Source organism: Eptatretus burgeri, chromosome 18, assembly GCF_056783735.1.
Source record: "Eptatretus burgeri isolate ZD-2024b chromosome 18, Ebu_testis_v1, whole genome shotgun sequence".
NCBI lineage: Eukaryota > Metazoa > Chordata > Myxini > Myxiniformes > Myxinidae > Eptatretus > Eptatretus burgeri.
The window spans coordinates 21,441,311-21,462,676 of record NC_140978.1 but is presented as its reverse complement, the minus strand read 5'-3'; the positions used below and the strand labels follow the sequence as shown (position 1 = coordinate 21,462,676).

The following is a 21,366-nucleotide window of genomic DNA, read 5'->3' as shown; positions in this document are numbered from 1 at the left end:
CGCACCGGAACCGGCACCGGCACCCGCACCGGCACCCGCACCGGAACCGGCACCGGCACCCGCAACGGCACCCGCACCGGCACCGGCACCCGCACCGGCACCGGCACCCGCACCGGAACCGGCACCCACACCCGAACCGGCACCCGCACCGGAACCGGCACCCGCACCGGAACCGGCACCCGCAACGGCACCCGCACCGGCACCGGCACCGGAACCGGCACCCGCAACGGCACTGGCACCGGCACCGGCACCCGCACCCGCGCCCTCACCGGCACCCGCACCGGCACCCTCACCCTCACCGGCACCCGCACCGGCACCCGCACCGGAACCGGCACCCGCACCGGCACTGGCACCGGCACCGGCACCCGCACCGGCACCGGCACCGGAACCGGCACCGGCACCCGCACCCGCGCCCTCACCGGCACCCGCACCGGCACCCTCACCCTCACCGGCACCCGCACCGGCACCCTCACCGGCACCGGCACCCTCACCGCCATCGGCACCGGCACCGGCACTAGCACCAGCACCTTCACCTTCACCTTTTAAACTGCAAAATCTTGAACAATTAAACAATTGTTTAATCTCTTGAACAGATTCAATGAATGACTTGTATGTTTTTCGGCCAAATAATCGATTTTCGACTTGCATGTGCAAATTAAATTTGAAAAAGGCTTTTAGGGTCAATTTTCATATTACGTACACACAAATTGGGAGTGGGGTGAGGATGGTGATTGTTGGATTCCAAAAAAAAAATTGGGACAATATAGGACAACAGAAGTTCAGAATAAAGATGTCTGTTTGTGGTGTGTGATGATGTGTGTGATCGTGTGATCCGTACGTACACAGCAGGGACGGTGCTTTGAGGCAGGTGAGGCTTCCGAGAGGTGTGAGATAGGGAGGAGATCAGGATTGTGGTGGGAGTGGGCGGGTAGGGGAGGAAGGGTGCAAGAGCAAGATGAGGGAGGAGAACAGGATCGAGATGTTGAGATGGTGAGATAGAGGGTGGTGTGGTATCGTAAAGGGAGTGTGTGTGTGTGTGTGTGTGTGTGTGTGTGTGTGTGTGTGTGTGTGTGTGTGTGTGTGTGTGTGTGTGTGTGTGTGTGTGTGTGTGTGTGTGTGTGTGTGTGTGTGTGTGTGTGTGTGGTCTTCCCCTCCGTTTTCTCTCGTTTTCCCAAAGCCAACTGGACCCCACAATTGCTGCCTGTGTAAGCATCGTTTGTGTGAGATCCTGTCGGACTCCATTGTATCATTACAACCCCACCCCCACAGGTGTTTCTCAGCTGATTTTCTCTGTACCCTCCGGATTTTGTGTTCAGTTCACTTTATCCTGTACCAGTTGCCTTGCAGGTTCTCTCTCGAATGAATTATTATTCGGTACGTACAATGGTTTTGGCTCGAAGACGGATTTGCTGTTCAGGTCTACCTGCGCACCCCGTTTGCCACCTGTATATCCATATCCTCCATGATGACTCTTAATTATCTCGTCTTCTTCTCTCTCGACCTCCCCCTTGCCCCCCTGCAGCCCCAATGGAGGATGATGAAAGTTTGGATGGTTCCGAAACTTTATTGCCCCTGCCGGGGGTTCCAGCCACGAAGGTTGAGATCACCGTGTCATGCAGGTAATGAATACCTTGAGTAAAAATCAACCTGATCTATGGCTTCCACATGCGGCTACGTTTTGCTGACTCATTTGCTTCTCATAAACACACACACCTGTTTGAAATATAACTGAAAAAGAAGAAAAAACGTTTTCGGATTATTTACCTGCCTCCGACGGTTGAGTTGTCCGTTCATAGTCACTGTCTTCCATATAATTCGTCGATTTTATGTTTTTATCAATCTCCTGTAACAACTCTGAATCCAATATAACCATGCTTTAATTTCAATGAATAAAGCCTGGTGTTGGTTTAGTGGTTGGGGTGGTGGGCTTGGGATCCAAGGGTCCTGAGTTCAAATCCTGCTTGGCTGTTGAATTAATAGCAGGTGGGGTTGATTCAGCCTGTCATCCTTCTGAGGTTGGTGAAACGAGTGCCAGTGTGCTGGTAGAGGGGCACAGAATCAGTGGCACAGCTGTGCTCCAAGAAATGAAAGCTACTTGGCAGCCAAAGCTTCCATCTGCAAGAACATAACAGTTATGATGAATAAATATTGTTCATTGATATATGGTTAATACTTTCATCTTCTACACACCTATAGGTTCCACAGGTAGCCATGAATGATGCTGGGCAGAATCTGACTACCTGTGTTGGTCCAGCTGGTAAGGTGTTGAGATATATATATATATATATATATATATATATATATATATATATATATATATATATATATATATATATATATATATATATATATATATATATATATATATATATATAGTGGGACCATACTCTTTACAGAGCGTTGGTGGTGCTTAAGCAGTCTCCTTGGTTATTGGGCACAATCCTGGACGGGTCACCACTCCGACACAGAATACCAGCAAGCTGTCACTCATTTTGCCGACCTCGGAAGGATGACAGGCCGAGTTAACCCCACTTAGTATTAATTAAACAGCTGAGCGGGATTTCAACTCAGGACCCTAGGATCCAAAACCCACCTCCCGACCCATTAAGCCAACACCAGGCATGATATAGCCAGAGTTTGTCTGGTAAGGTTGGCTACTTGAGAAGGAAATGTTGTTTTGAGATGATTGGACGATTTCACCATTAATCATGTGGATAAGTTTTAGTTCATGGCACCTTGATCTCGGTAAGCCTTTCCTTGCCAAATGACAGGGTGCATTGACAAAGGGAGGAATGTAACATTTATTGTCAATTTAAATTATTAACTCGTTTATTTTTGCTCATGATTAAATATGGTTGCACTAATAAAAGTTTTGTAAACAACACGAAGGGAGAGAGGGGAATCATGTAGAGAAGTGGAGATGGAGAATGAGACATATTGTACAGGGTGAGCCATAAGTCTCAGGAATAATAACATATTAGAATAATAACAGTCATACATAACAGGAGTAATAATAAAAAAAATTACAATAATAAGAGTAATACATAATAACAGAAGTAATAATAAAATATGACAATAATAAGAGTAATACAGAATAACAGGAGTAATAATAAAATATTACAATAGTAAGAGTGATACAGAATAACAGAAGTAATAATAAAATATTACAATAATAAGAGTAATATGTCATAACAGGACTAATAATAAAATATTACAATAATAAGTGTAATAGAGAATAACAGAAGTAATAATAAGAGTAATACGTCATAACAGGACTAATGATAAAATATTACAATAATAAGAGTAATACAGAATAACAGAAGTAATAATAAAATATTACAATAATAAGAGTAATACAGAATAACAGGAGTAATAATAAAATATTACAATAATAAGAGTAATACGTCATAACAGGAGTAATAATAAAATATTACAATAATAAGAGTAATACATAATAACAGGAGTAATAATGAAATATTACAATAATAAGAGTAATACGTCATAACAGGAGTAATAATAAAATATTACAATAATAAGTAAAGAGTAATACATAATAACAGGAGTAATAATAAAATATTACAATAATAAGAGTAATATGTCGTAACAGGAGTAATAATAAAATATTACAATAATGAGAGTAATACATAATAACAGGAGTAATAATATAATTACAGTAATACAAGCCTGGTGTTGGCTTGGTGGTTAAGATTGCTGGCTTGGAACTTTAGGGTCCTGACTTTGAGCCCCTTTAGCCATTGAATAAACACCAGGTGGGGTTGACTCAGCCGGTCATCCTTCCGAGGTCGGTGAAATGAGTACCAGTGTACTCGGGTAATAACCATTCAGGGTAACCTGTGTCGGTCGGGGTGGCGACCCGTCCAGGACTGCACTCCTTGCCAACAAAACTGTCTCGGCATCCCTATGTGCCTTTGTGGAGTGAAAGGAATGGTATTATTATTATCACACAGTAATACAATTACAATACCTCCTTAGACATTGAGTGCATCTAAAGTCTTCTTGCATCTGTGCCATCTGTTTGTGTTTCTCCTCTCGTGGTATCACACCACCGCTACCAGCCTCTCTTCCACTGCAAATTAATGGACTGGAGTCTGCCATCTTGGTATAATGTATTATTTATGTTATCTGAAAAAAAAAAAAAGGAAACAGTATAAATATACTTGAACACACAAAACTTGTTATGTGTAAGCAGCTAAAACCGTGTCCTCGGACTAATGACTCACCCTATAGACGTAGTGAGAGCGAGAGATGTAGGTATCACAAAAGGGGAATTGCTTGTCCTTTAATCATTGGCTATAAATCTACTAAAATAGATGAGGTGTGTGTGTGTGTGTGTGTGTGTGTGTGTGTGTGTGTGTGTGTGTGTGTGTGTGTGTGTGTGTGTGTGTGTGTGTGTGTGAGAGATGGATGTTTTGTGTCTATTAATTACGTACTACTGTACCTTTTTGACCCTTTAGACTGCTGAGACCCCTTCAACCTTTGAAGACCCTTTAAGGCCCCCAAGACCAATAAGACCACCAAGACCCCCAAAAGACCTTTAATTATTATTATTATGAGGATTTCAAGGTTTCCAGGCTGGGAAACCAATTGTTTTTGTTCAGCCTCGCAAAAATGCCCAAGGTCATGAAGACCAATGAAAATTTTGTCAAATGGACCAACGGACCCACTAGTTGTTTAAATGTTTGTTTGTTAATGGCCTGCTTATACTTATAGTGTTCGCATCTGAACCCTTGGCTCATGATGAAGAGAACCCAGGTTAACATCCATTGTGCTAGCTTGCTACATGTATCTGTCCATTGCCTACTATGATGGACAATACGAGCTCCACCATGAGCCTCAGGCCATTGTATAATGAATAGTCCCAAGTGGGATCGACGTTTGTCTCCCGATGGAGGATGGTCATACTTGGGGTGCATTATGTGATGCCGTTGATTTTCAGTTTGATTTGATGGGAAGTTAGAATGCTATGGGGGCTGAAAGGCCTGATAACACAATTGTATTCGCACAGTGAAAAATGTGTCGGATGAGCAGGTCCTGAATTAATTGATGAAAAACGTTCCATTAGTTTTTGTCCAGAGAAATGATCCATAAACCCTTTTAGATCCTAAAGGGGTGTAAAAGTGTCTAATAATCTAAACTGCTTTAAAGGGTGGAAGGGTCTAAACACAAGTACAGTGTAAGCATCTAAAGGTGTCTAAAGTGGTGAAGGGGTCTTGAAAGGTCTTAAAAGGACTAAAAATGTCTAAATGGTTCTACAGGTCGAAGGAGTCGAAAGGGTGTAAAGGTCTACAGGGGGTTAAAGGGTCATAAGAGGTCTACAAGGTGTTTATGATCTAAGGGGTCTAAAGGGTACATTCCAATAGTAGTTAAGGTCTAAACAGTCTAAATGGTCTAATGGATTTTAAGGGTCTAAAAGGGTATTAATGTGTCTAAAGGGGTGTAAAGGATGTAAATGTTTAAAAGGGTTTAAAGGTTTAAAGGGTCAAGGGATCTAAGCATTCTGATGAGTCTAGAGGGTCGAAACTCAAAAGTGTCTTGAGGGGTCTTAATTGTCTTAAAGGTCTATGGGGTTTAAAGGTCCAAAGGGTGCATTCTAATATTAGTTGGGGCTCTAAAGGGTCTATGCGGTTTTAAGGGGTCTAAAGTGTGGAAAGAATCTAAAAAGAACTACGAGGGACTAAAAAAGGACTAAAAGGACTGTCCCCTCCCCACCCTGACTCTCTGTCCTCTCTTCCCCTTTTCTCTTCCATTCTTCAAAGCAAGAGGGTATTAATAACATTAAGAGGTTGAATTAAATTATGATTAAGATCAAATTAAATTGATAGGTTAAAATTAAATAACTTCAAAACATCATTTTTTATACATTTCACAATCTCTGTGAGATGACGGAATCTCAATCTCACGATATGTGATGGATTCACAAATATGGATTGCATTTTGAGCTAATTAGCTAATTATCTCACCACCTCGATGGAAAAAAAGGGTTCCATTAGTTTTTGTGCATTGATGTCATGAATCGTAATGCCGAGTCCAACCGCCTCCGAGGAGTAAGAAAAAAAAGTTAAAAATTGTTAATGAAACCACTGACTGACCAACAGAAGGATGGAAGGACAGATGGACTGACTGAAGGACATCATAATGGCTTTAACAGCTCATGTCGACTTCCTCGTAGACGAGTTAAAAATGGGTTGAAGTTGTAGAAGTGAACTGAAACAGGAATATAAGTAATGGGTGCTGACGTTATCTTTAAAATAATCAATCTGCTTTTAACATCTCTATATGATAGCTTAGAGTTAATGTACTGATGTTTGTGTCGTGTCGTGTGGTTTTGATTCCAGATAGAGTAGGGAACCCACCACATGTAGGTCGGACACTGCGTCATATCGAGCAATCCCATTCAGTGGATGTGATCGCTCAACTTTCCTGTGGACATAAATTCTCCCACAATATCTTTTGAAAAGAGCAGGCCAGTGTATGAATACCGTGAGAAAGTTTCAAATGTTTGCATGATGTACGGGGGAGCAAATTGCATCATCAACAAATATGTGCCACAGTAACGATTCAGCCATTCAATCAAATTCAAAATGATCCCAATGGAATGTTTGCATTTGATAAATAAATACATCTCACTCCACTCCTTTTGCTTTTGTTGTCCACATCTAACAGGAACCTTCTTGACATGGACACATTTTCCAAGTCAGACCCAAGTATGTTGCATGTTGTATGTTGCTATAACTGTTGTTGTTATCCATTCATTTACGCTAACTTCCATCTTCCCTTTCCTGTGCCTCATTAACTCGTTCTTCACTACTCCTCCATCTTCTCAGTTTGCGTGATGTACTTAGAAGACACACACACCCATGAATGGACGGAGGTAAGTTTTACAAACCTGGTTGGTTTGCTGTTATTTTCATTTGGCATCTTTACACCTTCCGTCGCTTTTGTCACAACACTCGCTGGTGTTGTCTCTCCTTTTTGTTTAGTATGGACGCACAGAAGTCATCGACAACACTTTGAACCCTGACTTTGTGAGGAAGTTTGTCACCGACTACCTATTTGAGGAGCGCCAAGTGCTACGCTTTGACTTGTAAGAAATTGAAATGTACATTTTGCATTCAACAGTTAATATGCAGCATTCGTCAAAGCAGTTGAACCGACACGGATTGGTTGTAAACAAACTTTATTCCATCTTTAGTTTGTATCTCACCAGAAAAGAGCAAAAAAACTTTCAGGTTCCACCTTAATAACAGGATCAGTTGAAAATCAAACATTTATTTTTGATTTGATTGACTCGTCAGTCAATCAAACTGATTGACTGACGAGGAATTATAGACAAAAAAAATCTTATAAATGACTTGTACTTTATTGTAGTCAAGTTTTGTATGTAGTTCTCCACCTCTCTGTAGACCTGCCCATATGCAGCAATTGGAGTGAGTATTTGACGATTTGTGTAACGTGATCTTCCATGATCCCATCTTGCAGGTTTGATGTGGATTCGCACAGCTCCAACTTGGCCAAACATGTAAGTTATTGATGTTTTTTTTTTTTTACAATTTCCATCATGTATCCCCATTAAGAACTGACATCATCCACAAATCCTTCATAGTTGACCATTTACTCCAGTACTAACAACTCTGATACAAACATTTAATCTTGACAAAGCAAAGTTGTCATATTACACTCACTACGACATCTACAATCTACACATCCCAGTTGTATTCCGAAACTGGCCATAGACTAGCAGCGGGATGGCCAACTTCATTACGTTATTGTTATTATTAGTGTAGCATGTCGACCAATTCAGGTCATTATCTATCAGAGAACAATGAAAGCAACTCACTGTTAGCATCTTGCTGCTGATGAAGCCTTTGCATCAAATTTATCGGCCATCCCAGGCAAGACCATTCTAATAGTAGTACTATATTAACTATAAAGTACTATATATATCATAGTATTACTTTGGTATATTTTGTAGTTTTACAAGAGTAACTAAAAAGTACCATACTATAATTGTAACAGTACAATTGTATGCCACTAGTTATTGTCGGAACCTGCTATTCACAGGGGATATGTTCCTGGAAAATGCTGTGAATAGCGAATCCGCGAATAGCAGGGCATTGTTTCAATGGAAAAATGAGGGTTAGGTTCCCAGCAGTTTGTGATTCATGAGGAAAAATCAAAAGTCGTGTGAAAAACTGCCAAAAACTGAATACGCCTATAAAAAAAATCGTGAAAATGTGAAAAAAAAAAAACCGAGAGAGAATATGCCCACAAAAAGCCATGAAAACATGAAAAAACCGTGAATACACCCACGAAAAACCATGAAAATATGAAAAAACCCACAGATATGCGAAGTACAGGGGCGTGAATGTCGAAACAGGTCACATTTTATAAATCGCGAATATGCGGGATCCTCAAATCGCTAATCCGCGAATAGTGGGGGTCCTGGTAAATTGGAATTTTTTTTAGTTGAACTTCATTTGTACTTTAACTATGGTATACTGTACTCTTCGTAAAGTGACAACACACTTCACCTAACTACAACACAACAACTGATCACCACAGTATGACTGTAGTTATAATTTAGTTAACTACAGTGCCATGGTAGTCTTTCTTCACTTCACTACAGTATTTCTACCACCTAAAACCTACCGTGGCACACCCCCAGTACAATCACCATTTTCAACTCATTCGTTCCAGCGGTTTAGAAATGCATACCACTATTAATTTGCAATTGGCCACTGCCTTTGAATCCAATACAATTTTTTATTACAGACCCTCGGCACCAAAAAGCTGCACATATCAAACAAAAATTTTCAAATTGAGTGCCTCACCACTATTGAAGTAATTAAATTGCACCATATGTGGCAATAAATGTGAATTATTGCTCCCAGCTTGCCAGCTCATTGACAGAAGATGCCATTTGCGTTTTTGCCAGCTCCATCCCTATCCGTCTCGAATTCCATGCGGGCACGGATAACTTGCCAGTACAAGTCAAACCACAAACAAACAAACCCACAAGCAGAATTATATACGCTGTAGTATGATACTATAGTTAATATATTCCTTCTTACTGCAGTAACTACAAATATTGTACACCATAGTGCAACTATAATTAATCAAGTATTACTGCAGTTAACTATAGTTAATGCAAAGTTACTATGATCCTACTACTGCGTATCTCTTGCCTAGGATTCTGTAGCTCCCAATTTATCCACACTATTAGATGACCTCCAACTTGAACCATCCCGGTATGCACATATTTAATAGTGCAGATTGGCTGTGACTGCCATTTCATATTCACTCGAGGCAATATCGCAGCGCCACCTAATTTAGGCACGATAAACCCGATGTATTGAAAAGACCACAGGTAACTATCCACACATTGGGTGTGAAACCCCTTCCCTGCCCCCCATCTCTTCCTGCCTCTAATTATGGAATACAACTGCAGAAGGTATGGCAACTCGAGAACCTGATTCTTAATACCCACTCCTGATCTTTCTGCTCACTGCTTTTAGTGTATTTCTTTGATTGTGTGTGTGTGTGTGTGTGTGTGTGTGTGTGTGTGTGTGTGTGTGTGTGTGTGTGTGTGTGTGTGTGTGTGTGTGTGTGTGTGTGCTTGTGATTAAATTGTTTTGTCTATAAGTTTATAATTTCCTCCCTATTCAGGTTGTAGATTGTTATTGTTCAGAACTATGAATAGTTTGCTGTTATTTGCTATACCATGATGGATCGCAATCTCCAAGTGCCTGTCTGGAGTCAGGGCAAATTACTCACACCATCGTCTGATATTGTAATGATCCTCCAGCATAGTTTTCTGTAGATGGTCGAAAAATGAGTGCCATTTCTCATTTTCACACTCATTCAAATCATCATTTGTTGCTGAGCTAATCAAAAGTTGGATTTGTCTATAAAAGTGACATCCTCCAGCTTTGTTCATCATCCTTCTGTCTGATACTCATTACTTCTTGTTGATCCAGCTACCTTCTCTTAGCAGTGGCTTTTGAGTCGCTACCCGATCAATGAGGGACCTCCGTACCGTCGTGATAACTTATTGAGGTAATTCCGATGCCAGTCTTCAACAAGACCTTTGCTAGTGATCAATATACCCTGAGCTGCTGAACATAATTACCCTCGCCGAAGGAGAGAGCATTGCATTTGGATCCATTTGTTACTTACGAAATCTAAAGATTTCGTAAGTATATTGATGCCTTCTGTTTCTGTTTGTTTGTTTGTTTGTTTGTTTGTTTGTAGGCATGATAACTCGAAAACGGAAGAAGCTACCAATGTCAAATTACACCACATGATTCAGGAGGGTGATGGCTCATGCTGATTAGATTTTGGTCAAAATCGGTCAAAGGTCAAGGTCACAGTGAGGTCAAACATCCAAAACATTTGATTTTTTGATGGTTTGGTACAGAATCATCGTAGAAACTTCTGGTTTGATTCGCTACCTTCTCTCGAGACAGTTTTTAGCGACAAGGTCAGAGGTCAAGTTGACGATTTCGTAAGTACCAGTCTATGACTGCTTGTTTGTTTGTTTGTTTGTTTGTTTGTAGGCACGATAACTCGAGAACGGAAGAAGCTACCAATGTCAAATTAAACCACATGATTCAGGAGGGTGATGGCTAGTGCTCATTAGATTTTGGTCAATCGGTCAAAGGTCAAGGTCACAGTGAGGTCAAACATCCAAAAAAAAGTTATAACTCGAGAACGGAAGAGGCTACCAATGTCAAATTACAGCACGTGATTCAGGAGGGTGATGGCTCACGCTGATTAGATTTTGGTCAAAATCGGTCAAAGGTCAAGGTCACAGTGAGGTCAAACATTCGATTTTTGATGGTTTGGTACAAAATCATCGTAGAAACTTCTGGTTTGATTCGCTACCTTCTCAAGAGACAGCTTTTATTAGACAAGGTCAGAGGTGAAGTTGACGATTTTGTAAGTACCAGTCTATGACTGCTTGTTTGTTTGTCTGTTTGGTTGTCTGTTTGTTTGTTTGTTTGTCCACAGAGAACTTTTGTGTTTTTCACCGCAACCGCTTGTCAGATTGAGAGGAAATTTTCAATGTTGTTGCAAATACTGACTTAGAATGTTTTAATGATAATTATGACATCATAGGTCACGTGGTGTGTCAGCCATGTTGGAAATATGTAAAAGCTTTGGACCTCTTTATCTCTGAAACCACACCAAGGAAAATATTGAAACTTGGCAAATGGCAACTACTCTTCATGGGGAATGTGATTTTTTATATTTTTTTAATGACATCACAGGTGCCTTCATTATGACTCCTAATTGCATATGGAGAATGCTACATCCGATTAGTATGAAAATTTTTGTGGGTCATCCTGGGCTAAAATGGTTCACAAAATTTTTTTACATGACGTCTTCAGTCACATAATTCGGCACGCATGTTCCTTTTTTTTTTAAACCCTTCAAAAATCTTCTTCTCCGAAATGGCGAAACAGATCAAGGCGAAACTTTACACATATGCCTACCTATTCATGAGGAACAAAAGGTTCACACGTATGACATCATAGGTTACATGATTTGGCAGCCATATTGGATTTACCCAAAAACAGATAAAAACCTTCTCCAGAATGGTTGCAAAGATCAAGAGGAAACTCCATACAAATGATCCCCAAGGCATGCGGGTACAAGATTGTTAAATATTTGGTAAGTCACATGGTTTGGCAGCCATATTGGATTTAAGAAAAATATTAAATTATGTTTTCTCTGGAACTGCTTAATCAATCGACGTGAAACTTCACAATTGTCATGTATTAGATAAATATTTTAAATTTCAACTTTATAGACACATGGTCTGACAGGCAGAATAATTTAATTATTTGATCTGTTTTTTTTTATTTTTATTCAGGCTCACTTGGCTGTGCCTGGATGGGTTTGAGGGTAGAGGAGTAGCAGATGAAATGCAAATCCTATCCAGGTTCCTCCTGATGACTTCATCTTTTCTTTTTGCTTGTTCGGGTTCCTTCTGGTTACTCCGTTGCAGGACTGTACCTATTTGGTCTTCCATTTGATTTTAATTGAATTTATTTTAATCCAATTCTAAATTCTTTATGATCATGGTGGTGGGCTTGGGATTCTAAGATCCTGAATTCAAATCCCACTTGGCAGTTGAATTAATACCAGGTGTGGTTGAATCTGCCTGTCATCCTTCCACGGCCGGCAAAATGAGTGCCAGCATGCTGGTATCCTGTGTCGGAGTGGCGACCTGTTCAGGATTGTGTCCAATAGCCCAGGAGACTGCTTAGGCAGCACCAATGCTCTGCACAGAGTGTGGTCCCAATGGATGGATGGATGGAATTCTAAACTAAATTGAATCGTCATAAAAAACACATCATGGGTCAGGGTCAGGTGTCCGATCAAAGTGGGGTTGCATCAAAGCGGGAGCTCTTGGTACCCGGTCATCACTGCCAGCAGTTATGAAGTGACAGTTCTAATTATGTCTCTTATTATTGACGTAAAACACCAGTACACAAACACCACACAAAATACACCACCCAAGACAAGTTCTGGCAAGGGTTTGCAATCTCTAATTGCTCTTTTTCTTGTTTCTATTGAATTTCAGACTTTACACCATCACTGTATCCACAAGAGGAGGCATGGTTTCACATATCCACGTTGATAGTCTTTCTCACAACTGCTACTCAAACATTAAGTTTTTCTCTTTTTTTTCCATAAAAACTGTCAGATGTAGTAGTCTTCGACAGCCCAAAGAATTATTTGCTTGCCATTTGCTATTTTTCACTATCGGAGGATTTGGAGCGAGTGCAGTGTTCCCTGCATGATTGCAAGAAATATGAGCAAAACTGTTTTCATTTTGTTTATTTATTTTCATTTTCATTCGCATACAAAATCTATGGGCTCATGGAATAATTTTCTTTCCAGGCCTTATGTTCATGTACCACCCTCCGAGTTCGGTAGATGACAGCCAGTCATGGTGCAAGACGTCAACGAGTGACTATACACTCAGGCACCGTGCGTTTCATTTGATATAGGAGAGCAATATGGACGATCTAAATCGCCCACTGGCTTAGCAAGGGCTAAACATGGATTTCAAGTTTGGTGGTGACAGCAGCGCATGCTTATTGATCCAGAAACAGGTGATCTTTAGATATAGATTTATATATTGCATAAATCAATCAATGATGTTAGGGACATTAGCTTCTGACAAAGGTGTGCACAGGTACTAGGTGTGTATACGTTGCTCAGATAGTTGAAGGATAAGTAATTGCTTGTCATTGTTATTTCTATTTCAACAAACCTATTGCAATCATTGTCATAGATATATCTTTGCTTCAGTCCTACGATGTTGAATTGTCAATTTGGATATCTTTACACATTCCCTGGGTTCTCATATTGCTAGCTCGGAAAAATTGCTGTGTCGCTTTCACTTTTTGTTTTTCCTCGTATCTCACCACAACCTGGATATCAGATAAATTGTATTTGAAGAAAAGGAAAAAAAAAAGAAAGAAATTCGGCTGTAGGATTGAGAAGACACTATAGTTTAACAACAATACTTGTGACTTCTCACGGTTATAAGAATGGAAATCTTTTAACGATCCATTGTCCGATAGGATGATGTAGAGGCAGCGCACTTCAATTTGAGCTTTGTAGTCTGGGTTCGATTCCAGACCCGACTGTTGAATTTGATTTATATGGCCGGTGTAGATGTATAGAACCAGGCTTGATGGGTTTGAATGGCCGTCTCCAGCGTCCAAGTTCCTTGTGTATCCTTGTGGCACCGCGGTGCTTCACAGGCAGGACATTGTGTTAATGAGTGTGCCTTCCCTCGAATGTAGCTTAAGCAGGGGACTTGTCTGTTAGCATTATCTGGTGAGTGTTATAGATCCCCCTGATGTCTTTTGCAAGGAGTAGGCAAGTTAGCACTGGAACACTGGGCAAATTACACATTCCTACTTTTCATTTGCTGTACCACTGCATCAGCGGTTTACCTGCACCTCAATAATGATGCACCCAGTGGGCTGAATTAGTATTTTAAATCCTGGTCCAATATGCATTCATTTACAACGACAACGCCTCTTCATTGTTTTTTTTTTTTAATTATCGAGGGTTATGGAATAATAAGGTGATGGAGGGTATGAATTGACAGTGAGACATTGGGGAAACTCTTGGACACAATGAGGAGAGAGACAGAGACAGAGAGACAGAAAACACTGCACCAAGAAATGTTTAATAAAGATAATGAGTTAGGATGGGAGATGATCTGAGGATGGTGCACTATCTGTTTGAAGACCAGCTCAATGGAAGAGTGGGATAGTGGAATTTCTGGAGGGCAGTTCCACAGATGGGAGAAGTGAGGAACAAAAGAGGTGAGTTGTGAGGTCAGCCTCGATTTTGGCACTTTCACAAAGAGTGGGTTGCTGGAAGAAGATGTGCATCCTGAAGTTGTTTGGGTGGGTCAGAGGCCTGAGAGAGAGTAAAAGGATCTCTACTTGAGGAGAGGTGGTGAAAGCAGGGAGGGCACCAACCTGCTTGTGATATGAGAGCAGCAGACCTTGTGCTTTGATCTCATCTTGGGACATTTCAATAATGTTGAGAGCGATAGATTCCACAGAATCCAGGAGAGGCAGATATGATGCTTGGGCCCCAGCCTATAGGGACAATCACTCAAAGAAAGCAGTACTCCATTGAGCTATGGACAGAGGCCTTATAGATTGAGAGTAGTTCTTTCTTTTTTTTTTTTCAAGGAAAGACTTTGAATGATGGAGGATGTCCAGTCTGAGGCTGGCTTTGGAGGTCAGCTTTGCTTCATGGATGATCCAGGAGAAGTCAGGGCTGGAGGTGACACCAAGAAGTTCAAGGTACTTAATATATGCCAGTAACTTACCATGTAAATAGATAGGCTGTGGACATAGATAGAAAGGATTGGAGGAATATGTTCCATTTATCAGACCAGCATCGAATCCTTTCCAGATCAGCAGAGTATGGCAAGGATGCTGTCTGCTTCTCAATGTGATCGAGTACTTGCAACACAGTCTGACATTGCCTACAAAATGGAGAGAGGACTTTCCAGAGCATCAAAGGGAGACAGGAGGGAGAGGGGGAGGGGGAGAGAGAGTGGGGGGGGGGAGAGAGAAAGAGAGACAACAAAAGCAAACGAGAGAACAAACTTTTCACAGGTAGTTTATATCGATGAGGAACAAGACTGGGTCCAAGACACTGCCTTCTGGAACTACAGTCTCCAATGAGAGAGGAGAGTATTCAATTGGTTGTAGAGGCTTTTAGGTGTACACATATCGACTATTACTACTTACTAGCAGGCCCAACCACCCGAAAGGCGAGAGTATCCTTCTCAGCCCACCTTCAGTGGGAAATGTGTTGCGGCAGATTCATGCAAATGGACTTTATAATTTTTGTCCTCTTTGAAATAGTTTATTGATCACAACATATCATGCTGCAGGCAATCGCATTCGAAGCTTGCAACACACTGTTGTGACGGCTATTGTGATGCTGTTTTCTGCTGACACAAACGGCATCAATGGAAATAAAAACATGTTCATGAAATATTTCATCATACAGTTTGTCGTTCTCATTGGTTTGTCTCCAGGCTGCAGTACCCATCTAGGCCCAGCTTCGAAGACACCAATAACGATGCTAGGAAAAACCGGTACACCCGATTGGTCAATGCCATGACCAATCAACTAGTGAATAACGATGCTGGAAAAAACGGACACACCCAATTGGTCAGTGTGGGACCATTGGATGAGTGAATATTGGTGACATAGCTACAACCACACAAGCTCTATTTATTATCGTAGATATGACACCCCCACGATTAACCCTAGATGGGACACTCAGCTTAATGCTCAGAGGGACGACGCACTTTACGATACAATTTCCTGCCTGTCAAATACCACTCCGACATTTTATAGTCGGGTCGGGAATCAAACCGAGACTTTGGCAGCTCAAATGTGTATGCTGCATCTGCAATATAAGGGTGTATGTGTGTGTTTGTGTGTGTGCTTGTGTGTGCGTGTGTGTGTACACATACACACATACAATCCTTGACACTACTTTCTCACCAAATCCTCACTCCTCACCCTCACTTTTCATTCCTTAGAGCTGCTCACCAGCTTTACAGCACTAAATAGCTCCACTCACCAATAACTTCCACCAATCTCCTCCTTCCACCTCCTTCCCTGTCTATTGCAGCATGAAATAATTCCGCTGGTAACATTAGTATAAATTAAACAGAAGCAGATTTGCTTTTTCAAATGCAATGAGAAATAATGTTTTTGCTTTTTTTGTTGTTGCCCAAATGGAAGGACTTCCTGGGTCAAGGTAACTGCACGCTCGGCGAGCTGGTGAGCGCACCTGGAAGTCGGCTGCAGAAACCATTAGGGTGGGTACAATGAACTCTTCTCCACATAGCACTTAATCCTTGCTACCCTGCTGGGACTTGATATTTCATTTGTGTCTCAGTGTTCAGCAATGTTTTGCTGTCTCAGCCACAAAGCCTATCGAGCTGTAACTGGGACACATCCCTAGTCGGACCTTGCATTTCACCACCCTCATCCCACTATACCCAGCCTAGCTTTCAAAATCCTCCCACGTACAGCCTGCAGAACCTCTCTGTTTGGGATTCTTGTGATTTTTTCATCATCGTTGTCTCTCGATGAAAATGGTTCACTGAGTTGTGCAAAAGCATGCGCGTTTCAACCATTTGGATGACATAGCAGGCAGATGAGAAATGTCTATTAGAATCAAGTGAAGATGCATGTTTGTAGTGAGGTGTGCAAGGCGAGAAGAAGAGCTCGAAAGGGGTTAACATTTTACCAATAAAAAAGGGATGTGCAATGGTCATGTAGAATTGCAAAAGCTTGCATCAACAATCTTCAGCAAGAAATATGGCAAAACCCCTTCGGCTTCCCTCCGTCCTCTCCTCTCCCACCACTTGTCAAGATCCTTCCTTTCCTATGCACTAACGTGTTTTGTCATCCAGAATGGAAGTTTGCAAGGCCTCACGGCTATATGCTTCTCCATTCCCTTTACTCCTTCCTTACAGCAACATAGAAGCTTTATCCATGTCTTATTGTTCTTATATTCTTATTATTATTATTATTATTATTATTAGTATTATTCTTATAAGTTGTTCAACTTCTCCCTGATAATGCTGAGAGCCATCCAAGCCTGGATATGCATTCGTGAGATGCAGGAATGAGTTTAAAAAAAAAATACCAAAATTGGGAGGTTATTCATGACCGAATAAAAGTGAAGGATTGATTGGGATGTGAAGTTGAATTTTGACAACTCCTCCGCATTAAATAAATTTCATTACGAAACCTTGCTGCAGGTGTCTAATATTTAATTGTAGGTTCAGAGCTATGCAGATGTGCCGAGATGTTTAATTATTTAGATAAACACTCGTATAATAATCCAAGGCGATGAGAACTTCCAAGCACCAGAGATCCCACATCTCCAAGACAAGCATAACTCTTCCTGTATGGTCACAAATTGGGCTCTAGATAGCGATGGAGTCCGATATATGTCCGATGCAACAGCGGGGCTGAGATGTACTCATTTGCTGGTGATGTCATTAGTTATATTCGAATAGGTTGAAAAAGATACAATTTGCAATTCCATCGAGGATTTATTGGAAGATAAATTTGATTGTTTGAAATGTTGTGATTTATTGTTTATCGATAGAGTGTAACGTGTAGAAGTTGCTTAAAATAGGGGGCTTCACATCAGTGGTGATCGAAGAAAGAAGAGGCTTACTTAGTGTCACCAATTATACCATTGTCTCAAAATCTTTCTTTGTAGGCTTAAAAGTGGAGAGGGTTGGCTTGGTAGTCGAGAGATTCAACATCCCTCTGATACTCGCCTCCGGGTTGTCTAGTCTAGGATTGAATCCCAACCCAGCGATATAAACTGTCATCCTGGTGTTTCTCAGGCATAGATGTGTGCGTGCCATCCCTCAGATGGTCATTAAGCTGGGCATCTTCTCTGTCAGTATTAGTTAGTGGACATTAAAGATCCCATGGTGTATTTTGTGACATGTCGATGGGTTATCGCCAGTTTCCTGAACAAGTTCCAAATTACTGTCTAAAAAAGGTCTGGCCCACTTGGAGGTTCCTTGACATCGAGTTGCATTACTTGCGATATTAGAGTGTGGTTGTTGTCTGGGCAACAGCTCCTTATACACAACAAACAAATTCACGGTCCCAGGTTGTTTCTATGCTGCATGTGAGGGGCAACCGTGATGATGATGATGATGATGATGATGATGATTGAAAATGATCATCAGGTCATCATTTCCACCTTTTTCTAATGAATATCATAGTTTTTTTTTTCAACTAAAAACTACGTCCCAATGTAACTTGCTAAATAAACCAAAATACACAGTGATTTTTAATATTTAAATATTGTCCCCCTCCCCCCTACCCCACCTTTACTCTTATGTACAAATTCACAGCAGTTTGATAAGGCTCGGTAACTTTGAAACCTGTCCACAGCTTATTCAAGTAATCCATCATCGCAAAGCACTTAATTGCACTGCCCACAAGCTTCGGGTTTAACAGTTCAACTCAGAGCATTGTGTGTGTATATACTTACTGAAGAAACTGCTAAATGTTGTATCACACGCACGCACACTGTTGCTCATGAAAATCTTCAAATGAATTCAAATGTTTGCACCTTTTAAATTCTCAAGCCACCTCTTTAGTTCTGTTAAGGAAAATCAACAGAGACCTGAAGTGTGTTCTCATTGTTACAGCATTAATGACCACAGGGCTTTAGATGCAGTATTACAGTAGTGTTCACTTTGCTTCATGGAATGTATTCCCTGGGAATATCCTGCATCTAAAATTAAATTTCGAAACATCATATAAAGCTCTGAACGTTAACTCTTCCTCCTGCACAATTACTTATAAATGGTGCACAAGCAAGTGATAGGACTCTGCAAATACATACAATATTGTTACTTTTGTAAAGGGGAGGAGGGGGTTAGATATATTACTTTAGTACAGATAGAAATGTTGAGAGTAGTATGGTCCGTGTTTGCGTATTTATCCAATCTCAATGTAAATGTGCAAGGAAATGTAGCTTAAGAATTGTCTTGCTTAAATGTGCACCATGTGGAGGGTGGTGCGTTGTAATAGTTAATTAGGGTTTAAGGTTAAGGAATCATATGTGTATCCTCTTGTAATCCCCCTGGGTGAAGCACCGGTTTGAGGCTTTAGTAAAGAGGAGTTTTGGAGGAAGGGCATCTCTGGAAAGAGGGAAGGTAGGAGCTTGGATTGTCTCATGAGCGGAGGAGTTTTGGATCCTTTCCGGGTTCTGTGGGTCAAAAGTGAGTTGGGTTCAGCGCGAAGAAGGAGAGCAAAGAATGTTTCCTCGCCCGAGGAGACGTGTTCTGCACTTGTCTCCCTGCTTCATCGTCCTGACTGCCTGCTCGTGTCCTCGTGTCCTGCATTCTCCTTATTTCTGCCTTTGCCCTGCCTGTGTGTTTCGTCATTCCTGGTTGCCTGTTTGTCGTCTTGCCCATTTTCTTTTTCGCCTGTTCATCATCCAGCCCATGTACTTCATCGCCTGTTCGCCGTGCCTGCTTCTACGTCTCCACAGTAGCTAAGGCCTCACCCTGGTTTCTCATTTCCCTCCCCGTCTGTGAATAAGTATGATGTGAGGCCCAATAGATTTTATTATCTTGTATATAATTGTTTATTTATTGAGTTCAGTTCCCCCACCCTCAACCAGCCGTCATCCCCACCATCGTGATCACCATCCCCTGAAATTTGTTCAGGAATAAACCCCATTTTAAAAGAGTTAAGAGCCTCATGTGCTTCTGCGATTAGGGCCCTGTCACACCTTGACGTTTTAGCCAGCGTATGCCGACGTATGAAAAATTTGCCAAACCAAGCTGGCACACGTCGAATACGTTATGGGTAAGTTTTGTATACGTTAAGAGCACGCTGGCATACGTCGTAGTACGCTGGCATACGTCGTCATACGCCGAGTACGTCGAGAAATTTTCAGCATGTTGAAAATTTCTCGACGTATGACACACGTTCCGCATACGCTGGCATAAGTTGTAGGCACATTACACGATCGTTGACACACGTTACTTGTACGTTACCCATAAGTCGAAACACGTCGAGGTAATGGTTAGCGTCAGTATTCCAGACTCTCTGTTTTTTTTTTTTGTTTTTTTTCTTCGGTATGACGGTGATGTTAACACTTCGATTTCTAGTGCGGTTATGACTTAAATCATTGAGCGGCAGCCTATTAATTATAATAAATTATAACTGCACTAGAAATTGAAGTGTCAACATCACCGTCATGCCGAAGAAAAAAGAAAAAAAAAAACAGGGAGTCTGGAACACTGACGCTAAACATTACCTCGACGTGTTTCGACTTATGGGCAACGTACAAGTAACGTGTGTCAACGATCGCGTAACGTGCCTACAACTTATGGCCAGCGTTATGCGGAATGTATGAGTCATACGTTGGCATACTTCGAAAAATTTCAAGCATGGAAAATTTCTTTAACACCGCGGTGTACTACGATGTATGCCAGCGTACTACGAAAAAAAAGCCAGCGTACTACGACATATGCCAGCATGCTCTTAACGTATACAAACTTACCCATAACGTATTCGAAGTGTGCCAGCGTTTTAGCCAAATTTTGCATACGTCAGGCATACGCTGGCTAAATCGTCGAGGTGTGACAGGGAATTTACTGTGTATATGCAAAGCTGCCATTTATTGGATGTGTCCAAGGGAGTAAAGCCAGTTTCAGTCCATCCATCCAGCGTCTGTGTTAACCGGAGTGGACATGACAATGTACAGTGCCTTCAGAAAGTATTCACACCCCTTGACTTTTTCACATTTTGTTGTGTTACAGCCTGATTTTAAAATTGATTAAATTGAGATTTTTTGTCACTGATTTACAGAAAATACCCCATCATGACAAAGTGGAATTTCCTTTTCAGAATTTTTTTTACAAATTAATGAAAAATGAAAAGTTGAAATGCCTTGCATCAATAAGTATTCAACTCCATTTGCTATGACACTCCAAATTGAGTTCAGGTGCATCCAATTTCCTTTGATCATCCTTGAGATGTCTCTACAACTTGATTGGAGTCCACCTGTGACCAATTCAATTACTTGGAAAGAAACACACCTTTCGGCATAAGGTCCCACTGTTGACAGCGCATGTCAGAGCGGAAACTCCACCATGAAGTCCAAGGAACTGTTCGTAGAACTCCGAGATAGAATTGTGAGGAGGCATAGATCTGGGGAAGGGCGTAAAACAATTTCTAGAGTGTTGAAAGTTCCCAAGAGCTCAGTGAGCTCCATCAT

The 21,366-nt window shown here is 41.2% G+C and overlaps 1 protein-coding gene across 8 annotated transcripts in view; it reads left to right on the top strand.

Annotated features, from left to right (window-relative positions):
• Positions 1-942: 942 nt before the first annotated feature.
• The window catches only part of LOC147008707 (copine-9-like), a 180,031-nt gene continuing 159,607 nt past the window's right edge, over positions 943-21,366 (top strand). Inside the window, exons 1-8 of one of the 8 annotated variants that reach the window (XM_085863430.1) lie at positions 1,008-1,205; positions 1,348-1,374; positions 1,523-1,619; positions 6,685-6,725; positions 6,846-6,892; positions 7,002-7,105; positions 7,501-7,540; positions 16,332-16,408. In XM_085863430.1, coding sequence (XP_085719556.1) covers positions 1,528-1,619; positions 6,685-6,725; positions 6,846-6,892; positions 7,002-7,105; positions 7,501-7,540; positions 16,332-16,408 — 401 coding nt within the window. In that variant the 5' untranslated portion in view covers positions 1,008-1,205; positions 1,348-1,374; positions 1,523-1,527. The other 7 variants (XM_085863429.1, XM_085863428.1, XM_085863431.1 and 4 more) reach the window with 7 other exon arrangements.